Source organism: Rousettus aegyptiacus, unplaced genomic scaffold (genome assembly GCF_014176215.1).
Source record: "Rousettus aegyptiacus isolate mRouAeg1 unplaced genomic scaffold, mRouAeg1.p scaffold_m13_p_2, whole genome shotgun sequence".
NCBI classification, from domain to species: domain Eukaryota; kingdom Metazoa; phylum Chordata; class Mammalia; order Chiroptera; family Pteropodidae; genus Rousettus; species Rousettus aegyptiacus.
The window spans coordinates 117,781,210-117,801,030 of NW_023416295.1; the positions used below are offsets into that span (position 1 = coordinate 117,781,210).

At 34.2% G+C, this 19,821-nt stretch overlaps 1 protein-coding gene across 1 annotated transcript; it reads left to right on the top strand.

Moving 5' to 3' along the window:
• The first annotated feature begins 1,207 nt into the window (after positions 1-1,207).
• Positions 1,208-18,932, top strand: IL26 (interleukin 26). Its single transcript, XM_016148461.2, has 5 exons — positions 1,208-1,432; positions 1,518-1,574; positions 1,733-1,867; positions 18,696-18,761; positions 18,846-18,932. The coding sequence occupies exons 1-5, from the start codon at positions 1,262-1,264 to the stop codon at positions 18,930-18,932; spliced, it is 516 nt and encodes a 171-aa protein (XP_016003947.1). The 5' UTR covers positions 1,208-1,261.
• Positions 18,933-19,821: the final 889 nt, after the last annotated feature.

Genomic DNA, 19,821 nt, shown 5'->3' on the forward strand with positions numbered 1-19,821 from the left:
ATTTTTTGAAACAGTAGAAAATACTATCAAGTGTTTGGACTTTTCACTTTTTACTTTCTCCTTGTTCCTTTGCCAGCCCTGGCCTGGTAGCCTTGATTTAGAACTTTGTCTTGGGTTCTGATGCTTGTTATTGACTCTGCCTAGTTTTGATGAATCTCTTAGAACCAGATTTTTAGTGTTGACTTGCCTGGGTACTATGTTAAATCTATTCACACTAGGCTTTGGTGACTTAACTCTGCTTCTCAGTATATGATCCTGGGCTATGTTCACTTTTTATCTTGAGGCTGCTACCCCAAATTAACCATACTTATCGCCACAGGAAGACTTGGGACAGAACTGAAGATGGGAGTCCATGGAGCATCTGCCTTCATAGCCCTCTAGTACTGAGCACTAGTTTTTGTATTTGCAGATCTGGAAAGGAAAGTATTCAACTGATATTGGGTGTGCTTTTTAGATGAGGCACCATGGTAGGTGCTGAGGATTCAAAGATAAAAAGATAGGATCTCTTTCCTCAAGGAATTCATATTCTACTGGAAGTCTAGAGTGAGAGGAAAAGTCTGTGTCATCAACTTGTCTAGAAATGATAAAGAACCTACTAAATTGTGAGTCTCAATTCCATGTCTGGTTTCAAACAGATCTTGAATATACTAGGAGAGTTACAGTTTCTGAGCTGGAAAAGTTCTTGAGAAAAGTTGGAAAACCTCTCTTGGGTCTTGATGCTGGCTGAAAACAATGGCCAGGTGAAGGATTTGGCCAGGGATAAATAAAAATCTATTTGAGGTCATAAGCAGATTTCCTAGGGCTGCCCATTCTATGATTTGATTTGATTACATTTTTCTAGAATACTCGTTAGAAAAGGAGATTATTCTTTTCCCATATGGGAACTTAAAAAAATTCACACAGCCACCAGAAGATCAGGCTCTTTCATTGGCCTGGCATAACTTTTAAAACAATGAAATCTGTTGTAATATGCAACTGAAGTTCTGACTTTTTTTTTTTTTAAATGAGGCCCCAACCTTACCAGTAAATTTGAGCTTTTACTTAATGTCACAGATGGTGTGGTCAATGATTTTCGATTATAAAGCAAGAAAAAAAAAGAGCAACAAAATGATCTTCTATATAAACTGTAAGTTATCTTTCACAGCATCTCATTGAAGAGGCAGACTTGAGGGCTTAAATAAATAGGTTATCCTCTCATCTAACCAACATAAGTAACTCCGGCTGCCGTGAGTGACACAGGTTCAGAGTGAAGTGGAAGGAGATGTGGGTGAATTGCATTTTGAAGTCTGGGTTGCTGCTTGTCACTCTGTCTCTTGCAATGGCTAGGCACAAGCAATCTTCCTTCGCTAAAAGTTGTTACCCAAGGGGAACACTGTCCCAAGCTGTTGATATACTCTATGTCAAGGCAGCATGGCTCAAAGCAACAATTCCAGTAAGTATTAGGCTCTGCTTAGAATGATGACCTAAAGGACATTTGTAATTCTGGATAAAACTTATTTCTCTTTGTTTTATTGTAGGAAGATCGCATAAAAAATATACGATTATTAAAAAAGAAAACAAAAAAGCTATTCATGGTAAGCCAGAGGGTCTTTTTTATTTTCATGTTTCTACTTGTTTGATGCTTTTTTCCTTGCATTTATCACTAGGTATTAACCAGGGGGGATATTTCAGTAGCATTTTACAAAAACTATGGTTTACCTTATGCAACTTCTTACATCTTTTTTTTATATAGAAAAACTGCAGATTCCAAGAACAGCTTCTGTCTTTCTTCATGGAAGATGTTTTTGGTCAACTCCAATTACAAGTTTGCAAAGAAATACGCTTTGTGGAAGAATTTCATAGCCTTAAGCAGAAATTCAGGCGCTGTGTAAGTATGTACAGCAAATATGGTGAGTTTTGTCCTAGAAACCTACCTAGAAAACAGCATGTATAACACTGTCTCCACAACAAAGGGTGAGTAAAAGGGGCTTTTTAATTGTTAGCTTGTAGTTCAAGTGCAGAGTTCATCACCAGGAAAACAGCATCAAATAACCATGTATAACTCAGAATACTACTATTTGTTATTTAAAGAATGGCTTATAAAACATATTAAAGAGAGCTTAAATAACATAAAATGCGCCTCAAATAGTTTAATTTTTATCATTCCCTCTTTATGATTCCAAGTACTTCATTCATTCAATAAATATTTCTTAAGTACCAACTATGTGCTGAACACTATTCTAAGTTGCTTTACCTTTCTCTTTCTTTCTATCTTTCTCTCTTTTCTTCCTTCCTTCCTTCCTTCCTTCCTTCCTTCCTTCCTTCCTTCCTTCCTTCCTTCCTTCCTCCCTCCCTCCCTCCCTCCCTCCCTCCCTCCCTCCCTCTCTCTCTCTCTTTCTCTCTTTCTCTCTTTCTTTCTTTCTTTTCCATATTGATTAGAGCTTTTAGATTGCCTTTTTTCTTATTTCTCGAATTTTTTTTTATAGTTATGTCTTTTCTAAGGTGCAGTCTTAGTCAAAACTTTAAAAAAGGGGGGTATGTCTCTTTGGTACCTAAATTATTTGATGCTGCAGCATGGTCACCGTCACCATAAACAATAAAGAATTAAGAAGATGAAAGTGACCACATTTCTATAAAAATATTCACAGTAATAAAGACCAGTGTAGAAAAACAAAACAAAGCAAAGCAAAATACCAAGTCGTAATCTGTGCAACGTTAGTAGACTTGCCTCTGTGGGGAGTGTGGAATATTTTCTGTGACTCGTTTGGGTTCCAAGTATGCTTTCTGTAGCCTCTGCGATTGTACCTTGCTAGAAGTGGTGCAAGGTGGGGCAGTGATGATAATTGCAGTCTTTGCGATGGCAGATGGAAACAAGCTCTCAAATGCTGGGCAGCTGGAGGTAGATTTTTGTTTTTTAAGAGTTGAGATATTTTTTTCTTGTGGTCATTGAAAGTTGCTCAGGAACCCAAATTGCAGCCCATGAAAGTGAACTGGTCAGTTAGATAAAAAAAATTTTCAATGAATTTTTGTTCTTTTTCTTTGGTTAGTTTAAGTTATATCCTTATGTGGGACTTGGTTTAAAATAATATTGATTAAAAAGTACAAACTGGTAGCTATTTATAGAACACAGAAAGAATGCTCTGGGCCAGTTCTCTTGCCCAAAATAATGAAAAGGCCATCACTTATTTTTGGTTTCTTCTATACTTAACTTATGAAGCCATCTATATTAAGTATAGTCTCTTAAATTTATATAATTTTAAATTTCATTTGGCCTCCCTGATTAGGTGAGTATTCTTCCCAGTTACAGAGTTTCCACCATGAAAAATGTGAAGAGAAAGAGAGTGATCTATAGAAGGACTTGATATTGGGGAAGTTGGACCTATGGCAGTCATTGTAGGCTATAGTGGAGTCATCCAAAAGAGCAAGCAGGCTGTTCCCGTTTCAGTATCTGGAAAAAGGGATCCCCTTCAGCTTTTTATTTTAGTACCTTCTGTTTCTCTTTTTGCTATAAATCTCAGTTCTTCTGTGTAGGTGCTATCTATTGTATTAGCCATCCAATTTGATTTAATGTTATACTGAATGAAGTTTGTTAATGATAGTGAGTCACTAGAAGTCCTTGCGTGATACAGTACAGCATATCCGGAAACCTGGAACCTCCCAAACCATGTCCCTTTTCAGCAATGATTGTTTCCTTGGCTCAAATAGGTAGAAAACACATAATGAGAGTTATAACTAAACTAGGCAACGCTCTAAATGAAAAACTTAGAAAACATAGGAATGTCTCGGAACTCTAGTTTTCCTTAATTTGTTTTCTGAAGTTTTTTTTTTTTTTTTTTTTTTTTTTCCTTAAAGAGACCTCAATCTGTTAATAGAAATGCTTTTTCAGGAACTTGGGCCACAGCAGCGTAAGAGCAATAGGGCACCTCGGGCTGGCCGCGGAGGTTTATCTAAGTGGCTGGCTCCCTCTTATGGCTAAATGCGAAAACAACATCCATTCAATCTCCAAGGGCTAACTAATGGGAGGCTGTTATTTATATTTGCCCACCAGAAGCCACCACTGTTAGCTTTGGTTAATTTGTCTCGAGAGTTATGGAGTATATATACCCTGGGATATACCAACCAGCTCCCAGAAACTATGAAAAAGAAGTCAGAGGAATAGTCTGAGCTTTGGAAAGCTTCCTCAGACTTTCGCTTTAGGGAAACAGGTGCTTGCCTTGCGTTTAATCTTTTAGCCAATCATAATTTTATTACTTTTGGCAACAGAAACTGATATCTGTCTAATATAAATTTACTGAGCATCTGCTCTAGGAGGCATTCTAAATTAGTGGTTGGGGCAGGGTTTAGCAGCAGCATTAACTTAAATGTGATATTAATACAAAACGAGCACTAAGTATAGTCAATATATGAATACCCAATATAAAGGAAGTAATTACACGTGCTGTATTTTCCTTGTTGTCCTTGCTATTGAGGTTGTTATGGGAAAAATTAGTAAAATACATTGCCCTCTAGGAGTTTTGCAGTGTGCGCGCGCGCGCGCGCGCGCGCGTGTGTGTGCGTGCGTGTGTGTGTGTGCGCGCGTGTGTGTGTGTGTGTGTGTGTGTGTGTGTGTACTTGCGTATATGTTGCTAAGAGAATTCTAGGGTGAAGGAAGGAGAGGGCAAGGTTACTTCACAAGCCATCATAACAGGAGGAAGAAAGGAAAAATACCGTAATAACTGTGCTAGCAATGCTCCGAAAGCTCTGGGGATTCAGGACTTTGCTAGTGCAGTTCAAGTCCAAGTGCAGCAGGGAAGGTTTCAAGAAGGAGGTACTTTGAAAGGGACCCCGAGTTCTATGGGTTCTGTTCCACAGAGTCTCTACAAACTTCAGAAAGTTCAAGGCTTTCCATGATTCAGAAACAAGAGGAAATGTCTCACTCCTGTTTCAAGGCCAGAGCTCTAGATTCATCTTAGGTTAGTATGAATAGGATTAGTCTAAATAGGATTTTGAGGGATTGATTTAAAAAAAACCAATACTGTACTTATGATGTTGTTTCCAGAGTCAAATGCTGTCTGAATTTGAAACAGCTGACTTATATACAGAATGTTGGCACGTACTTAATGTGTGTACTTACTTGGTATTTGAATTTAAGCCAACAATAAAGCATTGGTGTGTGCTCTTCTGAACATATTTCCCCCCCACTGGAAACTTGGAAATAATAATAATAATAATAAAATAATAATAATAATAATAATACCCCAGAACATATGATATAGATTGCTTTATATCACTTAGAGAACCTAACAATTATTTATTTTGTATACATTGAATTTAATAATAAGGCATACTATAGCTCTTTATAAATTATTACCTTGCAATGGATGTTTTATTTCTCTTGACACTTTTTAATGACACCTAAAATTGTTAAAAAGTGATTACTCTGCTAAAGATGCAAAAATATTTTAATTTGTGATAATAAACTTTTTAAATATGATAATCTGCCCTATTTCACCAAATATAATTTGATTCTGGGTGAATTTGCTGATTATATGGTGGAATTTTTTACTTACCAACAGCAAATTACTACATTCCTCCTTTAAAATTATCAGTAAACTTCCTTGATATAATTGGAATATTTGGGCTGAGGAAATATTACAGTTTCAGTGATAGAATCCTGCTGTACTGTATTACCAAATCTAATTACCTTGGGGGTATAAACTGGGTTATCTCTGAGCTATCCTCAGTAAGCGTTGTTTCCTGTCACCGAAAAAAGACTTAAAATCTAAATCCAGCACAACCAGGCATTAGATAGTGAATCACATATTGTCTGTCAGCTGATGATCAATATCATCTTCCATTTTTCAGTTCACTTGGAACTTTTAATGAATACTGGTTATATAGAATGGTACAACTCTTTTAATATTAATATTACCAACCAACCATTGAACATTTCTAGGCTTTAGATTTATTAGTTCAAAATTCAGATTCAAGCTTAAAATGTCCATGGCAAGTAAATAGTCCGATTTTTTTTTCCTTCCTTATTTGTTCTTTTTCAGGTTACATTGTGCCACTTATTATTCTGTGATGAAGGCAAGGACACACATAATTATCTATATTTTGAGGGTTTGTGGATTTATACGTGATGTGTAGCCATTGAGTGGCTGGGACCGAGGGTTTTTCTTCCTTTCCTTGTTTCATCCCTTTCTCCTTGGCTTCTCCATTTCTTTCCCGCCAAACATTTTCAGAATATTTCATGTACCATCTCTGAGTGAATTTGCTAAATAGCCTATTCACCAAATGACCAACTTTTGAATCCGTTTTTTTTTTTCTTACCTATTTAGTTTTAGTTGATTGGCTTTTATCTTCATATGAAAGAATTCCTTTGTTTTAAGCACTATTCTAATTTGTCTCAATTCCAGGTTCTTACCTTTGGAAATGAAGACTGAGTAGCAGAGAGATGGGAGACTGGGGGACTAAAGAGGAGTGACAAAAATGGAATCTTTCTGAACATGCAGAATTTTTATGAATATATTTAGTAATAATATATTCTTATACGTGGAAAGAATAGATTTGTAAGAATTCTCCAAAGTTAAGAATACATTCAAGTATATGTACCAATTTCAATATCAGGGAGACACTAATTACTGTGAAAAATACTCCCACAAATTTTAGTGGCTTTACATTTTAGAAGTTTATTTCTTACTCATGTAAATCCAATTTGGATTTTTCTGGATGAAGTCACTTTATTCTACATTACGAACCGGGGGTTCAGGTGCCTTTCATATTGCAGCTCTGCTATTTCCCATGCCTTTTGAATTCAGTCAGGCAATGGGGGATAAGAACAAAAAGACATATCAGCTTTTTACAAGTCTTGTTCCCAAAATGACACATATCAAACTGCTCATATTCCATTGGCAAAATATAGTCACATGGCCACAATAACTGAGAGGAACCCTGGGGAAGGTAGTATAGCTTATGACTAGAAAGAAGAGGAAATAAAATTTGATCAATAGCTTACAGTCTGTGACATAATTATTCAAGAATTTTTCATTAGTATATATTTATGACTAGGGATATGCTAAGTTTATAGGGTACCTGCAAATTAGAAAAAGAATGTAGCCTTGCGTGAGCGTGGTACCGTGAATGGAACACTTCCTTAAACTGGGCACTTATGTGCGGGGCATAATCTGCACAATGGTACAGGATGGTTCTGTTCATGATCGTAGTCAACACATGATTTCTCCTTATAAAAAATTCTTCCCATGAATAAGAAGGGAACTGAGACCGACAATAATAGAACTTTCTTTAAAACGGTGCTATAAGGACAAAATGAAAACCCAATCAACTAAAAATAAATGGTTAAAAAAAAACAAGTAAATTTTGTAAACTGATATTAACAAATTGGCTTAAAGCAATTTGGCTTACTTTTGTATTTTCCAGGACCTGTGCTAGGTGTTGGGATAGGAAAGGCCAGTATGATTTGGTCCCTGCTCTTCAGAGGTCAGGCATGCTCTTACTGAGAGAGAGATGTAAGCAAAGAAGTTCAATGAATCATAAAATCCAACATGTGTGAATGCTGATTTTCTGTCTGATGAAGTCACTGTGGAAGTGCAAAGGAGAAATTAGTTTATTCTGTCTGGTCTGGGCCTTGGGATATGTGTGGGGAGAGACTCAAAAGAGTGTTAATAAAGGAGGCGATGACTAAGTTTAATTTCCAGGAAATAAGGGGCAGAAATGGCAGGGGGAAAGCTTGAATAAAGGCTTGATGGTGTAAAACATATCATATTAAGGAAACTGCAAGTAATTGAATATGAATGTAAAGTGGTTTGGGGAATGTGAAGAGGAGGCTGATTGTTCAAATTTTAGCCAGAAGATGTTGATAGGGACCAGGTTAAGAAAGGTGTGGTAAGATTGGCTGAGGAGTTTAAATTGTATCCAATAGAAAATAGAAAGCCATTGAAAGGCATAGCATGATCAAATACTCTATGTTTTAGACAAGTCTCACAGGTGACTGTAGAGCAGTATAGGTAGGGGATGAGACTCAAGGCAGAGGAAACGATGACGGGATCATTGCAATAATATGCCTGGATTAAAGTGTCATGGAGAAGAGTGAGGAGAGTCTGAGGAAGAGAGCAGAATCTGAGATAATGTTTCTGCATGGGGGCTGGTTAACTGGTTAACTGGTGTTATTCACTCACAGTATGAAAGGAGAAATCTTGGAGGAAAGTCAATAAGTTGCTTTAGACCTGCTAAAAAGTTTGAGGAGTCCCATGCATAAGTGTAGTCATAACAGTAGTATGTATGCTCCACATGTGTGTGTATGTGTGTATATATACACACACATATATATATTTGTATATGCATATGTTTAATATTTACAATTACTTTATTAACGAATTTATTGAGACGTAATTGTCATACAATTAACTGAACATATTTAAAGTGTATAATTTGGTAGTTTTGACATATGTATACACTTGTGAAACCACCACTACAATTACGACAATAAATATATTCGTATTTTTGTGCCCTGCATAATTCCCTCCCTCTCTGCCCCTGTCCTTCTGTTTCCAGGGAACCATTGATCTGCTTCATGCTACTATGGATTTATTTGCATTTCTTAGAATTTAATGTAAATGGCATTAAGTTATACTCTTTTATGCCTGGCTTCTTTGACCCAGCATAATTATTTTGAGATTTATTCATATTATTGAATATATCAATAATTCATTCCTTTTTTATTGCCAAGTGGTAGTCCATTATGATATGCCACAATTTATCTATTCACCTATTGATAGATGTTGTTTTCCCCAGTTTTTGGCTATCACAAAGCAGCTATGAATATTCATAGTATTCATAGTATAATTAATTTTATTGATTTCTTGGAGAACCAGCTTTTAGTTTAATGGATTTTCTGTTTTTATTTCATTGATTTCCATTCTAAACTTTACATTCATTTTTTTTTTCTGTTAAATTTGAGTTTAATCTGCTCTTTCCATTATATTTTCTTAAGGTGAAAGCTTGGATCATTAACTTGAGATCTTTGAGTTTTTTCTTAAGGTCGAAGCTGAGATTATTAGTTCGAGATTTTCCATCTTTTTCATATAGGGGTTAAGAGTTATAAACTTCCGTTTAAGTACTGTTTTAGCTACATTCTACAATATTTGATGTTGTGCTTTGTTTTCATTCATTTTAAATTTGTTCTAATTTCCCTTTTGATTTCTTTTATCCATGGTTATTTAGAATGGTGTTATTTAGTTTCTGTACACTTGGGGACTTTTCCAGATACCTTTCAGCTTTTGCTTTCTAATTTGGTTCCATTTTGGTCAGAGAACATATTTTATATGATTGAATCCTTTTATATTTATTGGGCCATGTTTTATGGCTCAGAATTTGATCGATTCCGGTAAATATTTTATGCGTATTTGAAAAGAATAGATAGATATGTTTTAGGTAGAGCATATTATACCAATTAGATCTAGTTGTACTGGTTTTCATTTTTTCTATATCTTCACTGATTTTCTTTCTACTTATTCTATCAATTACTGAAATCTCTGACATTAATAGTGGATTCCTCTACTTTTCCTTGAAGTTCTATCAGTATTCACAGCAGTTCATGTATTTTGAAATTCTGTTATTAGGTACATAAATGTTTATGATTGTAGTGTCATTTTGATGGATTGACTCTTTTATTTTATAAAATTTCCTATTGTCTCTAATAATATTTTTTTGTTTTGAAACCTATTTTTTCTGCTACTAATAGAACCATTCTAGTTTTCTTCTGATTAGTATTAGCATGATATATCTTTTTCTGTCCTTTTACTCTTAACTTATTTGTTCTTTTTATTTAAAGTGAGCTTCTTATAGGCAGCATATATTTAGGTTGTGTTTTTTAAAAATCTATTTTGACAACTTTTTTATTGGTATGTTTAGACCTTTTACATTTAATGTGGTTATCAGTATACTTGGGGTTGAATCTACCACCTTGCTTTTTTTCCCCTATTTCTCCGGTCTGTTCTTTGTTCCATTATCCTCTTTTTCTGCCTTCTTCTTGATTGACTTTTTTAATGCTTTCATTTTATCTTCTTTATTTACTAATCAGTTATAACTCTTATGTGTTCTGTCATTTTTGAGATTGTTCAATTCTTTTGTGTAGAACTAGGTTTCTATCTAGTACCATCTTCTATCTCTTTGAAGGATTTCACTTAACTTACCTCGTAGTGCATTTCTACTGGTGATGAATTTTTTCAGATTTTTTATGCCAGAAAAAAAGCCTTTTTGTCTCCTTTATTTTTGAATTTTTTTTTTTCTGATTATAGACTTCTGAGTTGATAGTTTTTTCCCCCTAGGACTGTAAAAATATTGTTCTACTGTCTTTAGGCTTCCATTGTTTCTGACTAGAAATCTGCTCTCGTTCTTATTTTAATTCTTTCATGTCTTTCTTTTCCCCTGGGTTTTTACCTTTTAAAGGTTTTTTCTTCATGACTTGTTTTAAGCAATTGAATTATAATGTCCATTTGTGTAGTTTCCTTCATGTATCTTGTGCTTGGAGTTAATTGAGATTCTTGCATTTGTAAGTTTTAATTTTCATGAACTTTGGAAATTTTTTGACCATTATTTATTAAAAATTTTTTTTCTGTACCTTCTATCTCTTCTCTTTTTGGAACTCTAATTACCCATACATTAAGCCATTGGTGGTGACCCCACAGTTCACTGGTTCTGTGTTTTTTCAGTCTCCTTCTGTGTTTCATTGTGGATAGTTTCTATTGCTACATCTTCAAGTTCACTAATCTTACTTTCTGCAGTTTTGATCTCATTCAGTATTTTTCATTGTAGTTCTATGTCTAGAAGCTTAAATTGAGTCTTTTTAATGTTTTCAATATCCTTATTTAACATGAGCAATCTTCAGCTTCTAGAACATATGGAATAATTTACAGTAGCTTTTTAAATATTCTTGTCTATAATTCTAATATTTGTATCAATTCAATTGATTTTTGTTATGAATTATATTTTCCTGCTTCCTTGCATGCTTTGTAATTTTTGATTGGCTGTCAGACATAAATTTTATCTTATTTGGTCCTACGTATTTTTTGTAGTCCTGTAAATATTCCTGGACTTTGGGAGACAGTTAAATTGCTTGAAAGAGTTTGATTCTTTCAGATCTCATTTTTAAGTTTTGTTAGTTAGGACCAAAGTGTTGTTTAGTCTAGTGCTAATTTTGTCCCTCTATTGAATCAATGCATTTCTTTGAATTTTATCCAATTTCCTGTGATTTCTCTGTCTTCTTTCTTCTTTCTCTTCCTTCTCCTTCTAGCAAGTTATTTGTGAAAGAAAGTGTACCATTTGCTTTACAGAGTATCTCACAGTCTATACTTTGCTGATTGCATTTTCATAGATTCGTTTGATATATTCTTTTCTTTATTTCCCATACATTGATTTTTATGTAGAGAGACTTGATCAGATTCAGGTTCGATGTTTTAGACAGCTCACTTCATAGACAGTATTGTATACTTTTATCATGAGACACGTATATGTAGTTTCTACTTTTATGATGTTAGCAGTCATTGATAATTGTCTCAATCTATTCATAAGGCATTGCAAAATGATACATCAAAATTTCAATAATATTTTAGTTATAAGCAGGGATAATTCTATAAACAGAATCTACCTCTTACTATTTGGCTGTCCAGAGGAACTTAAGATATAAGAAAGGCAGGAAAAGTACTTAACATTTTTTCTTTATTTACCAGTTTTCAATACAAGGAATTAATTTTCTAATATTCTTCCAAGCTTGTCAATGAATTGTTATTTTCTCTTAGTTTCATTGTTAACTTGTGGACTTTAATTATTTTTCATTTTTGAGAAGATTTTTTGATTTTTATATACTACTTGTCTTTTGGGTTTCTTTGCATGTCCGTTAAGACTAGATTCTTCTTAAGCTACTGTTAATATATAGCACCAAGATAATTATCATGACAGACTCCAGGGTCTGAAATTTCATATCACTGTATTTGAATGTTATCTCATTGTTTCTGGTAACATTCTAAGAATGTTGCAGCACCTAATAAAATATTACATTTTTAAATTAGGGTGATTTGGGTAATTCAGATAGTTTAATCGTTCAGAGAAAATAAGTTATGGGTAATATAAACATCTTTATTTTTATAATCTTTGCTAGCCATGGTATTTGGCTGAATGGTATTTGGAAAACTGGCCTATGTGTACATAAGAAGACATTTTAAAATTCTTATAGGACTCAAATACTCTCAGACTTGAAGGGGAACTTAATAGTTGCTTAGTTGAATTCCCAAAATACCTTGCCTAATTGCTAACCATCAAAGTCGAAACTGGAAAAAAAATCCATTAGTTTTCAAGATTTCATCATTTGCTTTAATTAACATTTTGAAAGCCTGACTAGTAATTGGTAATTAGAGCGCTGCATTTCTTTATATTGTGTGTAATTAATTTTAAAGACTGATAAGTCTTAGCAAATAGACTATCTCCATTTCTTGAAGTGCATTTGAAAAGTAATTTGTATCATCCATTGCAAATAGCTTATCAACTTTTGAAGCATGGAAAATTATTTATCCTTGTAATTTCAAATATTTTTAAAATCACAATTGGTTGAACTGATGAAACTAGAATTAAGAAGTGAGACCAACTCTATTTTATTCTTTTATTAATTGCAAAGTCCAAATCCTGCCTTCAACAATACCAATAATCTCATCCTGTGGTTGTTGGAAGAAATAAATGAGATAATATATCAAAGTGCTTAGCATGTAATAGTTCTACAAAATTGTTAGTGTCTTTCCTTATTGCTTTCCATACACAGAGCACTAATTTTCTTCCAATTACATTTTTTCAATTTCCCAATGAGTGATTTTTTCAAATAATCAAATACATTTTTTAGTGCCTATTGTTAGTGTTAACTTGCATTATATGTATAATTTGTAGTAGCATTTTAATTTGAAGATAGATAAATTATTTATGAGTAACTGGTTTTAATCTTGGTAAATATATTTTCTAATTATACTGTAGAATCTCTTTGCTGACAAATTCATTCCTTGGTTAATGATATATAACATCTCTGTCAAAATTACGGAGCACAGCTCTATCACCTCATATGTTAAACTGCATTTTTTTTTACTGAGGTATAATTGACATATAACATTATATTAGTTTCAGGTGATTTAATATTTGTACCAATCATGAAATGATCACTGCAATGTCTAGTTAACATCCATGCATGGACTCATTTTAATGAATGATAATTATACTGTAAATTTTAAAAAATCTGCAATAAAGTTATTCTACCCTGATATCTGTTTATATTTAAGGTATTTAGAAACTCTTTTTAGTTTTTTTGTGTGTGTGTGGTTGAAACAAGGAGAAATCTTAATGAAGGTCTAGGATAATTGTAGGTAAGCGAGATTATATGCAATTATATCAAATGATTTTGTTAGTTATAAACGATATGGAAATAAGATAATGTTCTGTAAACTCTTCTGATATATATTTACTCAGATATTGGATACTTGTCTTTCCTTTTTCTTAAAAATTTAATCTCATTACAAATTTGCTTTTGAAGAGAGACACTGGCTACTAGTTTATTCATGCTTCCCTCTTTTCATGTAAACTCCGTTGCAAATACAATCATGCTTTCTTCCAATAATGCTGATTTAAAAGTTTTCTTTCTAAGTTTCCTATAAACCTTGCTGGTCTCAGTAGTTATGTATTGCTCTCCTAATGCTCAAACATTTGCCAAACTGACATAAAATTTTTTAAAGTCTATTTTCAAAACAGGCTTCACTGATATACTTCTCTAATTGTTATTCTAAATGCAGAAAATATTTGTAAGACTGCACATGAAAAATTTCAAAAAGTTAATAAGATTTGCTTAAAAATCGACATCTGCTGTCAAAAATAAAATAAAATTAGTTTAACCTTTAATCAAATTCCTTATCTATTTATTTTTATTTTTTTTTTACATTTTTGGGGAAGGAAAGTTTCAGGAATCCAAGACAATGGCCAATGCAGGAACTATCTTAATCACTAAGGTTAAGTAACTACAACAACAAAAAACCCAAACCACAAATCAAATAAAAGAAAATAAAAAAAGGATGGTTACAATTTGATCTGAAATTGTATGTGGACATAAATAAAATGTATAAGATCTTATGTATGATTTTATACTTCTCCAATGGTTGTGAGACTATAGCATATGTTTCTAATAGGAGATAATATAATAAAATTCTCATCTTAGAAAGGTTTTGTTGTTTTTTGTGAGAACAGCGTATGGCAGTTAATTCTCTGGGGCACTGCATCATGTGAAGCAGTCCACTCATTGACCCATGTATTTCATTTTCTCAGAGTTATCAGTGGAGAGAGATTTTTTATTTTTGCTTTAGCTCTCACACACAATCCATATTTGTATGGTTTTTCAAGCATGTAAGGATATTGGGGACACAAATTAAGGATTGTATTATTTGTTCATCCTCCAGAGCACTAATGCTCACTAAGGCCCAGGACAAGCTTTCAACTATTGTTAAACCGATGTCCGGAAGCCGTAAACTGATGCTTGCATTTAATTCATTGATTCAGTCATTAACCAAATATTTGTTGAGTATCTAGTATTTGCTGAACATTATTCCAGATACTAGAGATTCAAAAAAAAAAAATTTGACAAGTAATAATAGCTCTGTCCTAATAAAACTCCTTGAAAATGCTTTCAGCCACTTTTGGCTAGTCTCAGATTGTGATAGGTGCTGTGAAAAGAGCACACTGGAGCATGGGCTGCAGCAGGGCTGGAGCTTGGGGGCTATACCATAGATAACCGAGCCTGGGGATTGCAGCGGAGACCTGAAGAGTGTTTCAATCACCTCTGCTCCTTCCAGCCTTTGAACATCGTGCTTCCTCTGCTTACTCGTTTTCCTTGCTCCTTTCACTCCATCTTACTACTCACCTGCCAGATGCAACTCACGTTTTTCCTCTTTCTGGAAGCCTTCTGGGATCCTATAGCTGAATTGCTTCTGCGCTGTCTCCCAAAGCAGTTTTATTTATTTTTTAAATCACAGTATTTATCACATAGTATTATAATTTTGCATTACTGAGCCATCACTTATGCCCTAAAGGAATTTTAATCGTGTAGGGTAGTTTTATAAATTAAGTAAATCAATGCTGTGTGGGCAGAGATGCTTTTGTATGCCTAGTGTATAGTAAGTATGCAATAAAAATGTATTAATGATGAATGCTTAGGCCTTGTGTTGTTATTTTATGACTATCTCGCACCTTTCTTTAAGCAGGTCTCTAGTTACTCTAGCCTTACTAATAAATTGCCTCTATTCTAGATTGGATCCGCTTTGATTGATTTTGTCAAATCATTCAGTCATTCTTACAATAAAACTGCCAACCCTTTTTTTTTTTTGTGCATTCTGTTTTCAGCAAATGCAACTATACACAGAAATATAAGGTAAAGAAAACTATTCTTTTATAAATTCCTCCTTTCAAGCAAAGCAATCTGAATCATGTCAGTAAAATCTGGCTGTCCTGCAGGGTCTGTAGACATTTTTAAAACAGCGAGGAAAATGATAATATTCTGGGTCAGATCTTTACTAGGGGTCATTTATAGTAAATGGAGCATATGGTACCAGAAAGCATCCCATAAATCAGCATAGCCCAGTGGCAACACTGGCACTATCAAGTATTTCTTTCTTTCTTTCTATCTATCTATCTATCTATCCTATCTATCTATCTAGAATCTATCTATCTATCTATCTATCTATCTATCTATCTATCTACCATCTATCTATCTACTATCTATCTATCTATCTATCTATCTATCTATCTATCTATTTGCCAAATTTTGATTTTCTCCTTTTTTACTATCTTTGTTCTTCTTGGGGTAATATGTGTCTTAGATGGAGTAAGGTCAGAAGCCCTTTTGTACTTCCCACCCTGCTGTGGGGTGCACTGCAGATCTAAGTTCTCTGGGCAGAGGGCGTAATCAACAGGAATGGCTTAATGATATTTAACTTCTGTAATGTCCAGAATTTGATTGGCTCACACTCTCAGTGTTAAATCTTTAAATCCTAAGTCATGTATAGTTGACATTGTGCCATGTGACTTGCTTCTTCAGTGCTTTGTAATTGATCCTCACATCTAAGAACTCTGATACAGTGCCCTGGAACTAAGCAAGTATTGATTTTCTTTTTTATTGAGTCTCCTTTATTCCAGTTGCGAGATTTGGGCCAAGTATTTTTATGTTAGATAATTTCAGGCTAGAAGGTCTTAGCATCTAATCACACTTTCCATCTATAAAATGATGGGCAGACTTCTCTAAATTCTCTCCATACCTATCTTTGCTGGACTTAGACTTGATACTTCTAGAATCTTCTGTTGTGGTTCCAATCTGAAAAACAAATGAATAAAGAAAACAACACATACAGACACACAGACACACACACACACAGACACACACACACACACACACACGGGGTTTCTTCTTTTGTTTATTATCACATTGTCCATTTTCAGATTGAAATCTCTCTCTCTCTGCCTGTCAGCTGAATCATTTAAAGCTATTTCTGACATTTCCAACTTGTGTAATACAGAGCGGAGATTTTTAACCTAGTCTCTCTTTGGAACTGAATTTTGAAGATTTCAGTAAGAGATTGGCCTAGGTGGAACATCTTTTCCAAGTTATGTTTTTTTTTTTTCAGTAGAATATAGTAGTTTTAAATACAGACTCTCGAGTCAGAATACTTGGGTTCAGATCTCAACACTTCCGCTTACTGTGTGAACACAGGCAGAACATTAACTTCTATGCTTCTACTTTTCAATCTGTAAAGTGAAGATAATAATAGTACCTACCTCATAGGGTTGTTCTGAGAACCAAATGGGTTAATATAATTAAAGCCTTTAGAGTAGCACCTGACACATAATACTAACATAATACATGCTGACTATTATTATTTTTATATAACAATCTTCTCAGCATTTTTGTTTTCACTTGAGGGGAACTAGGATAAGAAGAGCTCCTGGAACTGCTGAATTTTAACCTTCTAATATTAATTCTTTTTTTGTTTTGTTTTGTTATTTTTCCAACATACAACTATTTTATTTACTAACTCTGTTTTGCTCATTATTATATCTTTAGTGCCTAGCAAATGGCCTGACACATAGTAGACATTTTAGGAATGTTTGTTTAATGAATGGATGAAATCTCTCTGATTATAATCTCTGACATTGGCTACTACCATCCTAGATCTGTCATATATTGCTTTGGCCTCTGGTCTGTATTGAAATGCCATCCTCTTAATTCAGGGCTCTTATCACAGGGAGGTCCAACCTTGTGCTTGTGAATCCTGCAAGCTGCACCTTAACCCAAACATTCTGTGTCTGCAGCTCTTCTGTGCCTGATCATCAAAGCTCCTCTCACAAGGATCTCTTCCTCTGCAGGGTCTGACCTGAAGGTGATGAGTCTGCATTTGGGCAGAGTCATGACACCATCACTATCTTTAAGCCCCTAAAAGAGCGTTAAGGATATAACTGTCAAATTATTTCAGTTATTGCTCTTGATAATAAAAGGAGCCCTAATGCTGCTCCTTTTTTTCCCTTTGTGTTTTGGCCTAATGGAATCTGTTTGTTGACATTGGCCATATTTCATTTGTTGTAATAGATGTTGTCATTTAGTTGCTTCCATTTCATGAGTTTTAATTAACTGTTACCTTTATTGATGTGCCCATAATATTTAGCCATTAAGACAGGATCTCCTGTGACATCTTGAGCAAGTGACTAACCCATTTGGGCCTTGGTTTCTCTTTCTATAAATTGAAAAGAATTGGCATATGCAATCTCCTTGGTCTATTTTAGAGCTAAGGTTTCATGAGTAAAAACCAAATAGATAAATTAGGTATTTTTGCCTTTTCTTCCCTTTCTTTTCTCTAATTAATCCTGTGAAAATTAGTGGAAGAATAGAAAATTATGTTAATCCCCTCCTACTTATCTCTTAAGCAGTTCCTGTGCTTTGATAGGGTTTGAAAATTCACCTCCTCAAAGGAGACTGGCAGTTTCCCCTCTGCAAGGCTACAAGACATCAGCCTGCTCCTTCTCCTAATTTAGAAACTAATATTAATTTCCTTGTGTTCTCTCCTGGCAATTCACATCTGAATATTGTACTGTGTAATGTAAATAACAGCCAAGGTAATTTTTCAAAATGTAAAAATTTTTTTCTCATCTCTCATGCTACCCACATTTCCCTTTTTCAATTGCCCTAGCCATGCTTTTTTTCTTTCAGTTTCTAGAAAGCACTACGTCTTTCCTGTTTTAGGGCCTTTGCACATTTTCCCCTCTGCCTGAATTATTCTCTCCTGTGCCTCCTCTCCAACCACCTCCACCTTTCTTTAAGACCTTCTCACAGAGCAGGCTCCTTCTCATTTTTCAGATCTTAATTTAAATATCATTCTTAAAATGAGCCCAATAGAAAATAGGTCCTTCCTGTAAATCCCTGTCATAGACTTGTGGATTACTTTAATTGTAATTTGTAAATTTTAGCTTTGTTTCTTTTCTTATTTATCATTTGTTTCCCCCTTGAAACTGTAAGCTCTATGAGGACAGAGGCCAGTGCATATCCATGCCCAGCACATTATACCTACTCAATAGATGTTTGCTGAATCAGTAAAAGAGTATTATTAGTGCCTCTTCAACAGTATTATCTGTATTTACTATTGATTTCTTAGATTTCCTGTGCTTCATCAGCTAGAGAGATGAAATCCATTACTAAGATGAAAAGAATATTTTATGGGGTAAGTATTCAAAATCCTTGTTTTTAAATACTTTGTTTTTTAAATATGAAAGATTTCTGCTTTAAATATTTACTTTATCTGCAGATTGGAAACAGAGGAGTCTACAAAGCCATCAATGAACTGGATATTCTTCTTTCCTGGATTAAGCAATTCTTGGAAAGCATTAAGTAATGCATGGATACAAGTGCATTGGTTTGATTGTTATTTATAAGTATAATGAAAATCACCAGAAATAAATTTACAGTTGCTTTTTTTTTTTCTTTTTAAATTTGTACATACTATAAGTTAGACAATAAGTTAGGGCCTTCAGAATGGACTACAGGAATTTAATGTAATAAAGTTCGGAAGTGTTTTCATTCTGAATGTTTCATTATTCTTAACTACATTTTATAAATTTAATTTAAAAGCATATAACCAGAATTAACTCAGATAATATTTGTAGAAGGAAATGACAAATTTCTGGGATATAATATAATGTTACTGAGACTGGACCAGGTGCTACGTGTGTGATTTCTGTCTACTTAAGAGTTCGATGATTACTAATTACGTCTGGTGAGAACTTAACTCCTAAAAGATTTTGATTTTAATTAAACTGTGTTTCTTTCTCCTGAATATCTATTCTATGAGAGCGTGCTAGAATTTCACTGAGTACAATAGTAACAACCAGATCAGATGAAGTAGGACACCCAAGTCAACAAATTGCTTAGAATGGTTTACTAGGAATGGGTTTGACAGATAACCCAAGCCACAAAGACCACAAGTAACTGAGTTGAAATGATACCAGAGCTTGATAATGCTCCTTCTGGGTGCCATACAATTAGGAAAACTGATAGAAGCCAAGTAAAAGTCTAAATGCAGCTCAAATACCATCACAATAAAACTTCTCATATTGTCTAAACACCTTACTTGCACAGCTAGCCATTCAGTTAAATGAGTAATATGGATTGACCATTGTTTCACATAAAACAGACTCTGCTTTGTGGATTGGCATAAAAGGTAAAGGCAATTTCAGACAGCAACTGTGTGACAGCTGGCACGCTTCCACAATGCATTTATTGTG

Bases quoted from the DNA above. Each gene is read 5' to 3' on its own strand.
- IL26 (XM_016148461.2), top strand. From the start codon at position 1,262: ATGTGGGTGAATTGCATTTTGAAGTCTGGGTTGCTGCTTGTCACTCTG. The intron at 1,433-1,517 runs GTAAGTATTAGG...GTTTTATTGTAG, and splicing joins GGCTCAAAGCAACAATTCCA to GAAGATCGCATAAAAAATAT. The intron at 1,575-1,732 runs GTAAGCCAGAGG...TTTTTTATATAG, and splicing joins AAACAAAAAAGCTATTCATG to AAAAACTGCAGATTCCAAGA.